The sequence below is a fragment of the Phyllopteryx taeniolatus genome, chromosome 19 (genome assembly GCF_024500385.1).
Source record: "Phyllopteryx taeniolatus isolate TA_2022b chromosome 19, UOR_Ptae_1.2, whole genome shotgun sequence".
NCBI lineage: Eukaryota > Metazoa > Chordata > Actinopteri > Syngnathiformes > Syngnathidae > Phyllopteryx > Phyllopteryx taeniolatus.
The window spans coordinates 12,675,464-12,693,478 of NC_084520.1; the positions used below are offsets into that span (position 1 = coordinate 12,675,464).

The following is an 18,015-nucleotide window of genomic DNA, read 5'->3' on the forward strand; positions in this document are numbered from 1 at the left end:
TACCTCGCGATCACAATTCTCAAATTATATATTGTGCCGCTCTCGCCAAAAGTCATATGCATTTTGTTAATTACGTCTAAAGAGGGGGAATCTAAGAAACATTTTAAATTGAGTTAAGTTAAAGCAACAAAGAAATGTCTGCTTTTATTGCTAGATTAATTATGTGAGGGAAATCAAGTTGAGTACAATTAAATGCATTTAAAGCAGTAAGAAATATCTGTATGGTTTTGTTGTTTTTGATAGATAAATGAAATACTGTGTCAAAGATTTTTTTTTCTACCTTATGGCTGTTGTATGTACTTTCCATCTGTTTAGGCAGAGGTATTATGAAACATAATTTTGTTTATTCACCCCCCCCCCCCCCCCCCAAATGGAAATAAAAACCACAACATAAATGCCCTTCCTCATATCACGGTAGCCAAGTGATTAGCAAAGTTCTGAGGCTGGGGGTTTGAATCTGGCCCGTTTGTCCATATATGCCCTGGGATTGGCTGGCAAGCAGTCCATGCTGTATCCCACCTCTCGCCCTTGACCAAAGTGCGGATAAGCTCTATCGAAAACTGATGGATTTCCTTCATTTGAGCTTGCTAAAATTGATCTGACCATCCTTTCATTGTGTGTCTCTTTCTCCCCCTGCAGGCAAGTGCTGGTGGTGCTCTCCCAGCTGGAAGGAAACGCCGGCTTCTCCATCACGCACCGGCTGGCTCACCGCAAAGCCGCCCAGGCCTCCCTGGGCGACTGGACGCCCACCAAAGCCACCCACAGCCCCCAGCTCACCCCGGACATCGACGGCCTGCACCGCCCCAGGCCGCTATGACCACCGTCCAATGTGGCGCACTTGAACGGTCAGACCACTGGAACGCTGGACGAGTGGCACGTGCGACACTAGAAACACGGACAAAGATGTGGAATAGCACGCATCTGAATGTATTCATCAACACTGAAGCTATCTTCTGGCCCCTCAGGATGAACGAGGGCGGACTCGCTCAACTCTCAAGCCCCAAGGACCCCTTTCAAGTGTCAAAATGCGTGCGGTACAAGCGCTGTCTGTGGATTCCCAGTGCTGTAACTACTGAGCCATTTAAGACTTGTTTCCTCCATTTTCCGCCCACTCGCTAAAACAACCAGGGGGAGGGCTGGGGGTCACTTACTGTATCTCACCCGACCGACAATAAGGTACCTAGCTATCGAGCCAAACCTACTTTTTTTTTTTTTTTTTTTTTTTTTTTAAGCACAAAGATTTTGACCATACAGGTACAGTATCAGTCTTACACGTTTCATCCATAGTTTTGTGGTGCATGTTTGAAGGTCTTAGAAAAATTCACAATATTTGTCACTAACTCAGGACCAAACGTGTGTCATTTGTACCGAAATACAGTGAACCCCCACCAACTGCCGTTCGGCATTCACAAATTGACCTATTGTGGTTTTTGTAATCATGTCTAACATGAGAAAAAAAAAATACAACTTTGGCGCCATCTTATGGCATCGTATGGCCAAAGAACTATGTTGAAGTAAGGGTAGGAACTTCTTTTAGTCAATGCTTTGTCGCCCTCTGTTGGCATTTATAAGCAGTTGCAAACATTTTTAGCATGTCGAATGATTTTCGCTAGCCTTTGTGGGTTCACTGTACCACATTTTAACTGAATTATCAAAGGTGGATAATTCCTATTAGAAATGGCTGACATAGCATCCTTTATCTTTTATCTAAGAAGCGCTATCACTCCAAAGCCAGTAGCGTGATGATCCTGTTAAAGGCAAGCATGGTTGATCTTTTTTTTTTTTTGCCCCTTCATCGAGAAGCAAATGCTGTCATTTCTGGTTTTTGAACATTCTTTTATGCACCACAGCAGAGTTTTCCAATCGTTTTCAGCTTAAATTGGAAGTGCGGTTCATACCCACAACACAAATGTTTTTGTTTTTTTTCATAACATACGAACATATACATAAATGAACGCAACAGACATAAACATGAATGCGGAAGCCCTTTGTGCGCTTGCTTGACAGTTAATGAACTAACTTTACAACTTTGACATCCGGCAATACAGTTAGAAATTCAATAAGTGTTGGAAACCCTGCACTGAATGGGACACCTGACAGCAAAAACTAAGAAGCAAGGTTGGGATGGAAACTTTTTTTTTTTTTTTTTTTTTCCCATTCATGTGAGACAATTAATCCTCCAACCATGTTGATACAAAAAAAAAAAAAACAGAAAATAAATTGTATCTCTGTAGAATAAGTAAGAATGAACTCACCCAAACTCCTTATAGGTTTAAAGTACAAGGTCTGTAGGGAGTCCTAGAGCAGCTTTTTGGACAGCCAGCCAGCCGCCAATTGGAGTCTCTCTCGAGAAGGGAGCTGAAGTTTACATTTGTAGCCTTTTGTTTACTAAAGCGTGAAAGTCCAGGCTGCCTCAAAAGGATGCGCGCCCAACAGCGCAATGACAAATTGTGTCGAAAACCCCTCAGATGGAGAGATCCTGCTAAACTGTCCCATCGGATTAAAACGTTTATTCGAATTTCTCAGGTTCATTTTACAGACACATCTGACAATCAGCTGTTTGCTGACTTTAATTGGAAAGTGGGGAAAATTTGGTCCGATTATCAGTATGTGTGTACCCCGCTTAACATCTACGATTTGTAGCACCGACTGTTTTCCAAGCAAATTGGGGAGGAGAAATGACTCTTTAACACCCAGCCCACAGGATAATGTTTCAGAGGCATCTGACAATCGGGCCTTTGTTGACTTTGATTGCAAGAGAGCGAAAATGTTCAAATTTGGCAGCACCGATTATTGTCCGAGCAGATGGGGCAGGAAAAATTAATCTTAAAACACCCCACACCACATTGTAATTGCTCAGGAACATCTTTTAGATACATCCAACAATCGGGCCGTTGCTGACTAAAGTGAGGAAAACTCTTAAATTGGGCCTGATTATCTGTCCCACTTGACCGAAGGGATTCCAGACAGTTATTTTACACAGGATTTTCTCACTAATGGGCCTCATTCTAAAAGTACTCGAAATGATCTTTTCACCATGAAACCTTGCTGCTGATATGAACTCGGTACAGTCAAATAACAGCATTCGGGAAATTTGCTTTTGTCTTGCTTGAAAGCCACAGAGCTCTGGACTATGGTTCGTTTTAATACAAATGACACACGGGGATTAGGTTTGAAAGGAATACATTTTAGCCATTTCTTTTCCAGCCATTGTTTTATCTTTTTAAAACACCTTGTAAATGTGTCTGTGATGTAAAGCAGCTGTAAATATGTTTTCTCCCTCCCCTCCAAAGAAACATCCATATGTACAATGACCACTCTTTTAGATATTTGCACTGAGTCGCTGTGCAATGTAATTTATTTGGATCAATTTACAGCCCTGTTGTCGACTGATTTGTTATTGAGAAGGAATGTGATGGTGCAAGGCCACAGTGAATCACTTTATATTTACATTTATGTTTTGTCTTATTGTCACTTTGGCTCTTGCTGGTGGTGTCCTTCAGTCATCCTCCTTTTTAAATGTTTCAATGGCGCCCCCTGCTGCTAGGTTGAGGAGACTACAGCTAGAGACACCCGTCCTCTGAAATTGTACAGGTGCAAAGCTAACACACAAGCTATGTTGTGTGGTACAAAAAAAAATCAACTTTTAAACTAGTAGTAAAACCAACAAAAAGGAGCATAATGCTGACAAATGTGACATAATACTTTATCGATCCTTTTGGGGGGATGGGGGTGTGAATATATGTGTATAAATATGTATGTTTGAATATTTCAATCTCAGGTTCCAGTGGACCAAATAAAAGTTCTTTTTTTAAATTAAACACCAGGGTTTTTGTTGTATTAAACCATGGATGGGGTTTGTCGTAGGTAGACAGATAGCAATATAGATACTGTAGAGAGAGAGCAAGAGATGTTATAATGTTGATAGATGTTATATAATATGAGTCACTGACAACCCCCTTAAAAATGTTTCTAAATGCCCATTGATGCCACACAATGGTGGCAAAGCACTACATGAAACCTCTCAACTGACTTCAACATAGTCCCTTGGCACCAAGATGCCAGCAAAGCACTACATGAAACTCCTCAACTCATTTCAACATAGTTCCTTGGCACCAAGATGCCAGCAAAACACTACACGAAGCCCCTCAACTCGCTTTAACATAGTTCCTTGGCATTAAGATACCACGAGATGGGGGCAAAGCACCACCCAAAGCTCCTAAACCCACTTCAACATATTTCCTTGGCATTTAAACAGCAGTAAAGCACCACATGGAGCTCCTCAACTGACTTTGACATAGTCCCTTGCCACCAAGATGCCGCAAGAACACTTTAATGTACATGTTGATAATGGGAATGGGAAATGGCAAAAAAAAAAAAACTCCTCTTTCTTTGTTACATCTTTCCTTTTAAAAAAAAATAAAAAATAAAATGTCCCTCCCGCTTTTTTATCCTACTCAAACTCGCTCTCTCTCCCCACACCATCTCCACTACCAGTTAAGACCCTCCGGGGGTACATGAGAGGATGACACCCTGCATGAGGAGCTGTCAGTCACTGCAATCCTGAACTAAAGAAGGGAAAGGAAGATCACCAGAAGAAATTGGTATTTGGCTGCAACCGAGAGGTATGACTTATTAATTTTTTTTCTCTCTCTCTCTTGTGCTGTGACATATCTCTGGCTGGACAGCTGAAAATGCGATAGGGCTCGGGTTAAATAGCGCAAGGACTGCTTCTCTGTTGATATGGAGCATCTTAATTAGATTCGTACTGTGTTTTATGCTCAAATGCTGAGGGCAAAGCGAACTTCTGTGGCACTACATTTCTTAAAATGTGCCTTAAACTGACAGAAAATAATTCATTCTCAAGATCAGCTACAAATGCTGTATGATTGTAGAAAGATGTATATTTAAAATGAGGATGTCATGAGCTTTTTATATATATCATTCCCTTATCATACCCTTGTTTATGCTTACTGGTAGATTTAGTCAGAATATATTGATAAATGACAGCATTATGAAGAAGATAAATACAAGCAGAACAATAATGAGTTAAAAATATTAGTTCCAAAAGAATTGCAAAAAAAAAAATGGTTGCTTATTAATGATTTTTTTTTTTTGAAAAGATTTATTAAGAGGTTGAAAAAAACTGCAGATCCAGGCACTCCGCAGGATAATTAATTTTTAAGGGTTAAAAAATAAAGGCTTTTTACATTTGTTATTCTACTAAGTGCCTGGATCTAGAATTTTTTTCCAACCTCTTTTTTTATGCACATTTAACCCTTCCAAGAGCGCCAGGGCATTCAGGGATACCAGCGGTTCTCCAATTCCCCACTGTTTTGAGTGACATTACTTAATAATTCATTTCAAACATATAAAAACTAATATATTTTAATGGATTAAAAACATATATTTTTTGAATGTTTTTTAAACAAGCTGAATGATAATATTACAATATTTTTAGTAAAGTATGAATTTAATTATCAATTACTAATTAACTGTTTTCAAAGCAGTATAGTTATAATTCTTAATATGATTATTATTATTATTAATAATTTGTATTGTGAAATCAGAAAGTGAATAATGATAATCTATCTTTATTGAGTGCCTGATTTATTAATTTAACTATGATTTACTGGTTAAAATTCATCAGTAAGTCGTCATTTTTGTATTATAATAATTTAGCAACAACTGAATGTTTTATACTAATAATAGTAACTTGAAAAATGAAATTGTGTTCATGTGATTGTTTTTTTATTTGTATTGTTGTTATTAAGAAATCAATCAGAATAATAATATTAAGAAATATATTTTTGACACACAATATCTTGACTGACAAGGCTTGATTTATTTAATTGTGACTTAAATAATGTATTTTTGTACATGTATTATTTTAAAATTGTTTACTACATTAGCACACAGAATCGGATGATGATGATTATGTTATTGTTATGTTTGTTTGTTTTATTAACAATTTGTTCACTGCCCTATTCGGAAGAAAGTATCTGATGATGGCATCTCAGATCCCAGCACTCCCCCAGTCCTACTCTCCGGGCACCTCCAGCGTCTTCTCTGACCAGTCTGGCTTCTACTCACTGGACTCCAACGTTCCGGGTCTGTCCAAGGTGATCCTAAACAAGCTCAACTTGAACGACTATGGACAGTACAGGTAGACTTTTAAAACAACAAATTCTTCCCCGATTCAATCAGTTTCATGGCAACTTCGGGGATTGATATGTTAGGGCTGCCCTGGAGGGAAAAACCAAAGGTATCACCTTCCGTAACTACAAGGAGATGTTCCAGAAGATGGAGGAGACCTTCAAATTCTGCACTGGCTGCAACAAACTTCCAGGACACATCGGCGAGAGGAACATGCTGAGGCGCTGTGTCAAGTGAGTCAGTGCAGTGCATGCAGGTAATGTCAGATTTACTGTTAGCGATGATACATGAATATGTTTGCTTTATTGGGTTGGTCCACATGAAAAAAATGCATTCTTAAATAATATAACATACAGAGGAATCTCGATAGAATAGACTAATGGGGGGGGGGGGGCGTCAATATAACCGATTGTCCATTACAGCACTTTGAAGCACTTTTTTTTTTTTTTGAGGCCATATTACTACTGTACAGTACAAAATTATTGTTTTGTAGATTTTTTTTCGGTGGCCTAAAACACCCAGTACAGTTCAAAGTTATTGTAAGTAATTAGAAACAAAAGCTTTAAAATGTTTGAAAGTTGCACGTTATCCAAACTTACCACGCCGAGGTGCTTGGTCATCATGACATTGTTGACGTACAGTACACAATGTAGAAGAGTCACTTTCATGAGCCACAAGGAATTTGTGTGCTTCCGAGTTCCAAACCTGTTGCCAAAGGCGAGCGGCTTGACAAAAGCCCCCCCGTGGCCACCCCACAATATTTCTGGCCACCTTCGGGCCACCACTATAGAAAAGTCCTGGTTCCGCCCCTGCTCGCAGACCACTAGAAGTCCAGCAACCCCAGTGTGAGAACCACTGGTTTAGGGATAACAACTCGCATGAGGCGCTGTCAATCACCCGTGCCTTGCGTCAACACGTATTGGCATTAAACAGTTTCAAGCGAACCCGCTCATGACTTTTGCTCTGGTATTTTCCCTCTCTGCCAGATTGTTTGAGTTTGACAGCACAATTGATAAAAAGTGGATGATGTCCAGGTGTAAATATAGCTAAGACCTTCTGACTGTGAACCATCTGCATGGAACTCGGCAGCCCATAAAACACGCTTAGGGTTGTCTCTAATCTCAAAATATCCCGCAAAATACATTGCAGACTCCTTTTTTATGACATAGATTTAAAGAAACGAAATCTGTTAATCTGACAGCATCAAATTGTGATGATAGATTTGTATGCCAGAGTAAGCGAACCCTGATCACCTACTTTAGTGGCTTATTGTTATATTTGCGGACCAGCCATGACACCTCTTGTCGTGTTAGCCTTAGCATTAAATTTAACGTTACTTTCCAGAGTTGTGTGTTCTACTTATAAAAACTTCATTGCACACTGAGAAGCTAATAAATAGCGATTAATCCCAAATCACCTATTTTAGTGGCTTGTAATATTGGTGGACCAGCCAGGACACATCTCATGTCGCGTTATTGGACACTTAGAAGCTAATAATTATTTAGTAATCCCAAATCACCTAATTTAGTGGACTATAATAATGGTGGACCAGCCAGGACACCTCGCATGTTGAGTTAGCCTTAGCATTGAAGCTAATGTTAATTTTCAAAGTTGTGTCTAATGATCATAAAACTTTCTTGCACACTCATAAGATAATAAGTATTTAGTAATCCGTAATCACCTAAATTAGTGGTCTGTAATAATGGTGGACCAGCCAGGACATCTCTGATCTTGAGTTGGCGCAAGCATCAGTGCTCAGGTTACTTTTTTAGAGTTGTGTGTACTACTCATACAAACTTTATTGTACACTGAATAGATAATAAGTACCTAGTAATCCCTGATCACTTATTTCAGTGCCTTTTAAAATCGGTGTACCAGCCAGGACATCACTCATGTTGTATTAGCATAAATCCTAATGTTACTTTTTACGAGTTGTGAGTACTACTCATAATTTATTGCACGTGAAGTAGCTCATACTATAGTCAAAATCAAACATGATCATAAATAGCTATTAATCCCTAGTCACCTGTTTTTGTGTCCTTTAATACTGGTAGATCAGCGAGGCCATTTATTTTGAAGGCTAACATAAGATTAGTTTTAAATTATTTTCAAGTCAATTCAAAACATTTTCACCAGGGGCGGCGTGTATTATTCGCATGTCTCTGCTGTTTTTGTCGGGGCTAGGTCCTAAACTTCTGCGAATAGTGAGGGTTGACTATATTGCTAACTGTTGCTTTAATGTACAAGCACTTCTTGTACATTAAAGCCTGTTTAGCAATATCTCGTCTTGTTTTCCCCCATTTGGGAATTCAATTCCTGTTGATAATTGGAAAAGCTGTCCCAAGTGATTTGATCTTTAGACGAGCACGTAACCCACCAAGAGCCCCCCACTCTCTCTTACACACACACACACACACACACACGCACTAAAAATTCTCAGCTGCTTGTGCCTCTCTCCAAGGCAATTATTGGTAGCAGCTGATGTTTAATGCCGATTCGCCGACATGGAATAAAACTTCCTTGTCCGGTCACTGCCGCAACATTTCTGACTTTTCATGCTCTTTTTTTGTTTTTCTTCCTTATTCCATTCACGTTTACCCATAAAGTCACAAAAGTGTAACCCAGGCTTCTTTTGAGTCACACTAATAAGCCGCTTTTGAAGGATTTTGGAGCGGAGGGGGTTATGATTAAAGGAGTATATGTAAACACAGGGGCCTTCTACGATAAAAAAAATAATTTAGTCCCCCCTGTCAACCCAACACATTACATCACCGCACTATTCATTTTGTGTCAAGGACAGAGTTTATTTCCTGACACAAACAAAACCTCTGCTTTTAGATTTATGTATCCTGCACTGTACTGTCTATGGTGTATGTCATGTGAGGCATCCATATGGGATATTTATTACACTGCTCAGTTGGCCAACAGATTCCAGGGTATTGTTTTGCACTATTTTCAGCAAAATTTCTAACCAAGGCATGCATTTATTCACGCAAGGACAGATTTTATTTTTAAAACGTCCTCATGGGCAAGGTCATTCATACATGAGGGGAAGGAAAAAAAAAAAAACAAAAAAAAAACATTTGCATGCAATTTCTTTTAATTTTATTAATATGAATAAGAATTTAATAATAGTTAATCCATCAATCACTATATATGTATGTGTATTTTATTTTATTTTAATGATTTTAATAAATAAAATCCTCTGAAGGGCAGCAAAGGAGTGAAACATCTGGAAAAAAAATATTGTCATAAACTTTCTATGGTAAGCTTAGCACGAGGGTTTGTTGGAATATATGTCAATTTCAAAATATGAATCAAAATTTTTTTTTTAGAAATGATAATGAAATACAGAAATGGAAAGTAATAATAAAAAGGCAATACTGTATATGGCAATTCATGGGAATTAACTGACAATTACACTTAATATGCGGTAAATAAAATATTGCTAAGCATACAGGCATTAAAAACAGTATGCATTTTACAATTTTGATAGTAGAATAGTTCAAAACAATTAATTGAAATTATACAATATAATTTACTAAAACGCTCTCATGATACTGAACAAAGGCATGGTGTGTGTGTGTATGAAAGCGTTTCAGTAATGTGTATAAAAATGTTTCTGTGCGTGTGCACCCTTGTCCTACTGAGAGCTATTTCTTATGTCCTATTTCCCCTCTGACAGGTGTTTGAACGTGTACTACTGCTCCAAGGATTGTCAGGTCAAGAACTGGCCTCAGCATAAAAAGTTCTGCAAGACGTTGCGCCTGGTGGCCATCGACAGGCTGGTGGAGTGGCTGATGTTCACTGGTGAGTGGCCAACAAGAAACGGCTTCATAGAGAAAAATCACATTAATTAATGAGACAGCATATTTTAATGCTGAGCTGCAGGAATAAAAATTTTAAAAAAAGCCCAGGAGACAACGTAAAGACTTTTGAAGGAGATTATCGAGTACCAGGAGAAAACGCACTATGCTACCAATATTCCGTACTATGATCCCCTTACATACTGATCGGGTCAAATTTGACAGTAAATATAAAAAAAAAAAAAAAAAACTACATTTCATTGTCACCCTGAAATTTATTGACTTTTCTTAAAGTAAATCAAAATATAAAAAAAATGAAAATGTTGCAAAAGACTTTGTGTACACTGAGACTGTTCCAGATCATATTTGTGTCTCTTGTGCCTAATAAAATGAATTTTGGATATACATGTAAAATGTTAAAGGGTGGGAGATTTGAGATAGGACTTCAAATTGTTCCGTGACCACGCTCTCAATTCCAAACAGTCATCTCTCAAATTATCTTTCCCCATTAAAATGAATGAAAATGCCACTAATCTGTTCCACCCTCCCCCCAAAAGAACAAATGTTTTTGTAGTGTGTTTTAAATAAGAAAAATAGCACTCTATAATATTGCAACAGTTATTGCCACATTTGTAATTCTCTTTGTTGGGTGTTGATTTTGACTTTAAAATTCAACTGGGAGTAGGAATAATTAGCTGAAGGCAACTTTTGTTCACTATCTGCCAAACTGCTCCTTGTTGTGAAGGGAGTTGACTTCGCTGCCACCTGTATTTTTTATGGGACAATGGTAAGAGTTTTTAAGAGGGAGTTTGAAACAGTCCCGGGAACTGACTGTGTTTCCACTATATTTGCAAATGTTCCCGCAGTAACATTCACTTGTTGTCTTTGACACGTCATTGGGTAGAAAAAATCTAAACAGTGAGACTCTTTTTATGGGACGGTGTTAGGTACTGAAAAACAGGACATCACGTTGCTTGACACTCGTAATGTTTTTATCCAAAAACAAGTGGCATAAAACATTTAAAAAATCCAGTTGACCTTTTCTCTGAAACATTGATTAAGGATTAATCATCCATTCATTAATGTCAGACAGGCTATTAATACATTTTGATATATATAATCATGATGAGAATATTCTTGGCCCATACTGTGTCAATTTAATAAAACTTGAGTGCAAGGAGACAGTTCAAATACAACCTGATGTCTGGGCGATAAAGTGCCCGCCTATTTCTCCTTAGGAACGGGCAGTTATCGTCTGCCTTATGCAACTGGTGTGTCCCCCACCCCCAACCACAGAAATTAGCAAATTAGTAATACAATATCGGAGAGAGAGAAAGGAACAAGGTCTACTTTATGAGCATATTTTTCAAGCACTAGGTGTGCATAGAAAATGAAAAGGGTTAAATGTCGCTTTTGAATGTTTCCTTGTATTCCTTGAAATAGAAACGGACAATTCTTCGCCCACACAGGAGACCTTCCACTTTCTACCGAGAAGTGGTCCAAGCCAGTTGCCGAGGTAAAGACCTGGCAGGACTGGCTTGCCCTGCAGGAGGACCACCTCACGCACCGTCTGGACGCCATCCTGACCTGCGCCAACATGGAGCTCCTGTGGAAGAACGCCAGCAGGCCCAGGCCGGACGACGGCGACCTGCGTCAGTCCGCGTGGCGCGTACAGAGCGAGTTCCTCTCCCGCGTGCTCGCGGTGGGCTCGGCCGCGCGGCACTACGAGCTGGACCCTCACGCCAAACCGCTCACTATCCACATAGCGGGAGCATCGCATAATGAGACCATGGGAGCCAGGTTGACGGACTACGACGAGCTCAGCAACATGTTCCCGGGACACCAGGGCATCGAGGTGGTCATGGTTGGGCCGGAGGTGGTCGCCGGCCCCATCATGAGGCCCCCTCTCTCGGCCTTTGGGCCCAAGAAGAGGGTCTACATCAGCGCCTACAAGGGCCTCTACCATCAGTTCTGGGAGGAAGTGGTTGAGAAAGAGGAAGCAGCCAAACCAGACTTGGTAGTCGCCTTTCATCCTGGTAGGTCAACTCACGATGTCGATAGAGTGATCCAGACATTCATCCGTCCATTTTCTATTGCGCTCACTGTGGTACATTCACACTTATGGACAATTTAGTCTTCTATAGACAATTTCATAATGTTTGAAGAGTTCAAATGCAAAATCAGGCAACTTAATTTGTTGTCTTTGTTTTTCTGGTTCCAGGTTAAAGGTAATAAAATATATTTAGATTTTCTAAGTTAGTATGTATTAATCAATTAAGCAAATTCATGTCATAGCTAACGTTTAGCGAAAACATATTTCAAAGAGGTATGTCCTAAAATGTTTTGTTTTGCTGTCAAATTAAAACAACAAAGATAGTGGCTACAGTACTTGCATGCTTTAAAGCAATCAGAAATTGAATTTTTCACCTTAGCAATCAAAGGTCAAAAACAATATCTTCCCTCTATTTATGCTCCCATCTTTTAGACAACAGACCAATTAGATGTTTAACTCGCTAGAACTGCTCTATTCATTAGCCCCTGGCTTTTATTGGAGAGTGTTGGTGATTAATGCGAGCAGCTGGGAATACACTTTTACTGGCTCGCGGCAAAACGTCTGCTAGCTGACCTCCTGAAAAAGTGGAGACGTGCTCCCCCAACATGTTTTCCCTGTACAATGAAATTCGCACTTTACAGTCTACATGGATGCCAACATAGTATAAAATACAGACAAATAATTAATGATACCAAGTAAAAAATAAATTTAAAAAAAAAGACAAATAGAGGCATAAAAATACTAGATGAAGGAATCTAAAGTTGTGGCATTAAAAGAGGTACAATTTGCTATTAATGTAAATAAATTAATGATGAACAGTAATATTTAAAAGTACAAAAAATTACCTTATTATGAAACTAAACAAAATATAATATGAAATGTCTGTAAATAAAATGTTTTTCAATTGTTTTTGAAACAACAGGGTAATTAATTATATTTAAGCTAATTATAAACATGGCTTGAAAATAAGCATGAAATATTAGTATTTTTAAAATAAATCATTTTACATGAAATCCAAAAACATTAGTAAAATAAACAATTCTAATTTTTTATAATATTAAATGGTTAATTAATTGTGAACAATAATTTCAAAATAAGTGTGAGTTATGTTTTTCTTATTAAAATCAACAATTAGTAGATTGGTAAAATATATAATAATAACAAAATAATTTTTGAATCATCATTAATTTAAATTAATAAATTTATTATAAACATTTACATTTAAAAATAAGCATGAATTATTACTTTTATAATTAAAATAAACTTGCACATAAAATATTATTAAATAAAGAATTGTGAAAAATATATATTTAATCAAATGATTGGTTATTTCATTCTATTAAAATTAATTATAGGCATTAACATTTGAAAATGAGCACCATGATTTATCAATACCAGATATTTAAATATTTTTTACATATTTTGCATACACACATTGAATTTTTTTCCCCCCACACCTGCAAATAACTTTGCCCATCTTTCATTCATTCATTCATTCATCTTCCGTTCTGCTCATCCTCACTATGGTCCCATCTGTCCGTTTTAAAAATCAACTGTGACCTTTGAGCTGAAAAGTATAGAAAGAAAATATGACACCTAGTTGTCAACCTGCTGTATGTAGCAGCCGTACAAAACATGCAACATGGGGTTGTGCAAGGTCAGTGCTGGCGTGTGAAAAGTACAATGGACTGCGCAAATGGAATGCACAAGTTTGATCAACAAAGACTAGGTAAAATATACATACAATGCCATGAACACCCACACAGTGCCAGCTCATAAAAGTGGCACTATATGCTCACACCTCCTATATGTGATCGCACCACAAGTCTGTTGTGCGACCCTTAACCCACCAAGCAGCAGTTAAAGCCCGACCCGGCCGCACCCATAACCTCCATCCCCAGCGGCTCACTTATCACCGTGTGCTAAATATACACGAATCCGTCACGCAGGGAGTAAATTGCCCGAGAGAGGCTGGCTGTGTATCAGCTGGCCCGAAGCAACGTTTTGACACAGCTTGAGCAAGAGGGCGCCATGAGGCATGACAAAGCAGATAAATACTGAGGGAAAGGTGAATAGGTATTGAAATATCGAAGAAAACTCAACTGGAAGAGAGGTCATGGAGATAGGTCAGATTTACACAGGAATGCAACATTGTGCTTACTAAAAACATCGTAATCCTAAAATTACATTATATAGAAGGTAAAAAAAATCAGTTTGTGCATGATGATATAATGCTTCAATTCAATTCATTGTGCTGGTCCCGCTGGTGTGCCCACCTTTGCCACAGAGGTCTTAGAGCCATTAGAGTTGCAGTAAATAAAACCACGTGCTGACTAAGCAGCGTAATAAGCGGAAATGAATCTGTATGCCAAGCGTACCTTTGTGGTTGACGCTTCCTTCTGCCCCAAAGCATTACAGCAATGAATTTGAATTTAAAACAGGTTTACTCAAATGTATCTAACATATTTTTATTCGTTATTGCCTAAAAAGCATCCAGGCTTTAATCTTGAGGCGACATAATGCCGCACGGCTCTCCCAGAGCGAAGACGAATTGGAGTTTTATGCCACTTATCAGGCAGTTCAAGTGTCCAAATGAGTTCATAAATTTGTTTTCAAGCTATGTTCAACACTTTTAATTGGTTCATATTGTGTAAAAATAACAAATGACATGGGAACTGACCAATATTGTTGTTTTGTGAAAAAATATTAAATTGGACATACGGGTTTCCGCCCAACTCCGACGATACGTACACATTGTTACACTAAGAACCGCTTCTGTTTTCTCTTATACGGGCTGAGCCATATTCCCCAGACAGACAAAGCACTCCAGACTAAAACAGGCTCTTCATGTGCAAACACAACATCAGATATGACATACTACACTGAAAAATAAAAGCCTTGTAGTACATCGGTGCAGTAGCAGTTAGGGGGTTTTGTTACTTCATCACTTTATGGACAAAACCTCACTAAACTCTCCTGTTTAATTAGTCCTAATTGTATCAAAGAATCTCTTAGAGATATTCCTTGGGGCTAATCTAAATCTTTATCCTGCATCAAGGCCAAATTCTCATTAGTGCCACACAATTATTGCAATTAATAGCCAGAATGCAGCGAGTGCGCTTCATCTCCCCAGAGGGTCCAAACATTAAGTCCTTGTTTAATGTTTTATCTTGATGAGAAGCGCTAACCTGGGGCAGGGCGGAAGAGCTGAAGCTGCAAAGAATTCCTTCAGCTGGCTGTGTTCACATTTTGATTTGGCCGCTCAATGTCAGCTGACATCCCCCAATAACGTAAGACCCTATTTGATCAGCGGGGGGGGGGTTGTCGAAGCCCACTCAAGGGACAGATAAGTGCGGATGGATTTAAAGTGTTTGATTTCCACGGTGGCTTGAAGCCCAGAGGCGCGGGTGAAGGGCAAGCTATTCATACGACACGCGGCCAAATAAATCAGCCTCAGGGCTAAAGAGACGACTGGCGGCTAATGTGAGGATGTGGGATTATCCAACAGATTGAAGCCAGATTTTGGCTCCCACATGTCACTTGTGTTTTGTAATTTAAAGGGAAAAAAAATAGCACACTCTAATATTTTACTTTATAAAAACATACATAAATTACATATTTGAATATAATGTAAAGAATTAAACAGTGTTTGCCGCATTTTTTATATCTGGCGAGTATGATGTATTTTATTTAACTGTTTACGGTTTTACTGTATCGTGTTATTAGATATTAAATAGTAAATATTGATTCTGAACTGGTCCAGACGATTGACATGGCACAGCTATCGGGCCAGGTAGCAAGTGAAAAAAATCCACATTTGTCTGAGAGGATAATCAAGCCTAAAATCTGTGAACTCGTCGACATTCATGAATTTTACTTTCGTCTTCATGAGCTAATTATTCACCCACTGCAGGTTTCCATGCCACCCAGGGTCTGGTGGAGGGGTGGCTACCCAGCCTTCTGCTGCTCCGAGACTACAACATCCCGTCCTACTTCACAGTGTACAGGTCAGTCATCTGGATCAGCACATTACTGTGACAAATTCTAGTAGTTTCAACGATAAAATGTTAGTCAGACAGGTTGAATAGTCATAATTTGCCCATAGAATAACGAGCTTGAAAGTCCATCCATCCATTCCTCCATTTTGCTCATACCTTCTGGTATGTGCAACATGTGCAGCTGCAGAAAGCTACAAAGATGCACTTGAAATGATTTTCTATTGGCATTTTGACATGTAAATAATTGCCTAGTATGTGGAATTAGCGCCCCCTTGTGGAGTCACACTCTGTAAAAAAAAAAAGATAGATAGATAGAAAAGAGATTGTTGTGGGTGGGGTCAATCTTGGGGGATGCTGGGAAATGTCGTTTTTTATGGTCAACATGAAGAGGGAACGGTCATAAGTAGTTAAAATAGAACTCAAAGGCAACAGCCACATGAAAATTCATTCAGTGGCGGATGCTGACATTATTATACAGTATTTTATTATACAGTACAGAAACTGAGATTGATGGGTAAGGCAAGTCCTTCCAGATTGTACGCGCTGCAGCCCCCTAGTGGCACTCAGTGTCAGTGCAATTTCCTGCTCAAGACCCAGTAACCTTTTTATTGCTAGATACCAACTGTCAAGGAAGAAAATGTCAAATTTGTGTAATATCAGACCTGTTGAACTGCATGACTTTGCCCACTTAATTTTGTGAGGAGGCAGGCTAGACCCGATTTTGGTAATTTCGTGGCCCGGCGTACCCCAAGCGGATTTAAAAAGCGGGACGTCTGCGCTAGTGTGGGCGTCGACTTCAATTCTGTCCAATCGAAGTGGCTTATTTCATTCCCTTTAAACAAAACTTTTTTTTTTTTTTTATTATTCCAAAGGCATTTAGAGGTTGTTGTCGACATTTCTGTTTGTCTGTGTGAGATGAAGAAAGGATTCAGACACATATATTTAAGAAATTTAATATCTTAGTACTAAGTGAATCTCCTCCCCAAATGAAGAAGACGGTTGCTTTTATCAGTGTCGAAGGTTTCCATTCACGTGTGTCTGGTTAGAAAAAAAACACATTACATGGTTGCCTTGAATAATTTTGCCATTACAAAATACACATTTAATCGCTGCTAGGATTATGAGGATGTCCTTGGGGGGGGGGGGAATCCTTCCTGTACGGGTTTCCTGAAAACAAAAAGTTTGAGAACCCCTGCTTGAATCAGTTATCATCAGACAGTAAAAAAAAAAACAGTACTGCAGTCCTCGTAGTGTATATACAGTGTACTGTAAAAACGTGTTCTTGGTTCTGACAGCGACATGGAGCTCAAGCACTCGCTGCAAATCCTCCTGGAGTTGGAGATGAACATCAGGGACAGTGGGGCCAATCCGTTCGCGTCGCAGAAGCCAGAGCAGGTGCAGGCCTGCCCCAACAAGCCTGCAGTGTACTGTAACTCTCACTACATCGCTTTCCAAGGACTGATGCCACGGGAAGACTTTAAGGAGGCCGACTGAAGGATCACAGTTTATTTGGAGAAGGATCTTTTACAGAGGACAGGAAACTTTTAGAGACAGACAATATTTTTTGGCATGTTTTCAAAGGGCATTTTATGGAAAAATGACATTCTTTTTGAATCAATAATATGCAAATAGTTGGGTTTCTGGAGTGCCTGCCTCGCAATCAAGTGTGAAATTAAACAATCAAGTAAATCTTTTGTTTTCTGTTAATTAGCCAGCGGTGGCGTCATTCTGGGTGCGAATGAGCACAGACCTCAGATAGTAAAGCACGTTTCTTAGGTACAGTTCATTTGTATGGAAGTTTTAAATACAATTTATTTGCCTTTTATCTTTTAGAACTGTTTCTTTTCAATCATTTATTCAGGTACAATTTGTATTTAACTTCAATGTGCAATACAATTTAATTGAACCATTTATCTCGGACATTTTTTTTTTTTTTTTTTTTTTTTTTTTAAATATAAATTGTGGGTTTAATGTTGATACTGCATGTTAATGGCTTACTCGT

At 38.8% G+C, this 18,015-nt stretch overlaps 2 protein-coding genes across 7 annotated transcripts in view; both read left to right on the forward strand.

The window, feature by feature from the left end:
* The window catches only part of capn15 (calpain 15), a 40,729-nt gene extending 36,908 nt beyond the window's left edge, over positions 1-3,821 (forward strand). For all 5 annotated transcript variants that reach the window (XM_061755773.1, XM_061755774.1, XM_061755775.1 and 2 more), the window contains one exon: positions 640-3,821. In XM_061755773.1, coding sequence (XP_061611757.1) covers positions 640-817 — 178 coding nt within the window. In that variant the 3' untranslated portion in view covers positions 818-3,821. The remainder of the gene's footprint in view (positions 1-639) is intronic.
* Positions 1,038-17,944, forward strand: LOC133469122 (putative protein MSS51 homolog, mitochondrial). Of its 2 annotated transcripts, none has more exons than XM_061755776.1 (8): positions 1,038-1,176; positions 4,498-4,625; positions 5,996-6,166; positions 6,240-6,389; positions 9,842-9,966; positions 11,432-11,998; positions 15,929-16,022; positions 17,309-17,944. In XM_061755776.1, the coding sequence occupies exons 3-8, from the start codon at positions 6,006-6,008 to the stop codon at positions 17,505-17,507; spliced, it is 1,296 nt and encodes a 431-aa protein (XP_061611760.1). In that variant the 5' UTR covers positions 1,038-1,176; positions 4,498-4,625; positions 5,996-6,005; the 3' UTR covers positions 17,508-17,944. The 2 variants fall into 2 exon arrangements, with proteins under 2 accessions (XP_061611760.1, XP_061611761.1); XM_061755777.1 differs by having other exon boundaries at positions 6,000-6,166.
* Positions 17,945-18,015: the final 71 nt, after the last annotated feature.

Excerpts from the sequence above, each read along its gene's own strand:
- LOC133469122 (XM_061755776.1), top strand. The coding sequence starts at position 6,006 with ATGATGGCATCTCAGATCCCAGCACTCCCCCAGTCCTACTCTCCGGGC. Across the intron at positions 6,167-6,239 it reads AACGACTATGGACAGTACAG|GGCTGCCCTGGAGGGAAAAA; the intron begins GTAGACTTTTAA and ends TTGATATGTTAG. Across the intron at positions 9,967-11,431 it reads GGAGTGGCTGATGTTCACTG|GAGACCTTCCACTTTCTACC; the intron begins GTGAGTGGCCAA and ends TCGCCCACACAG.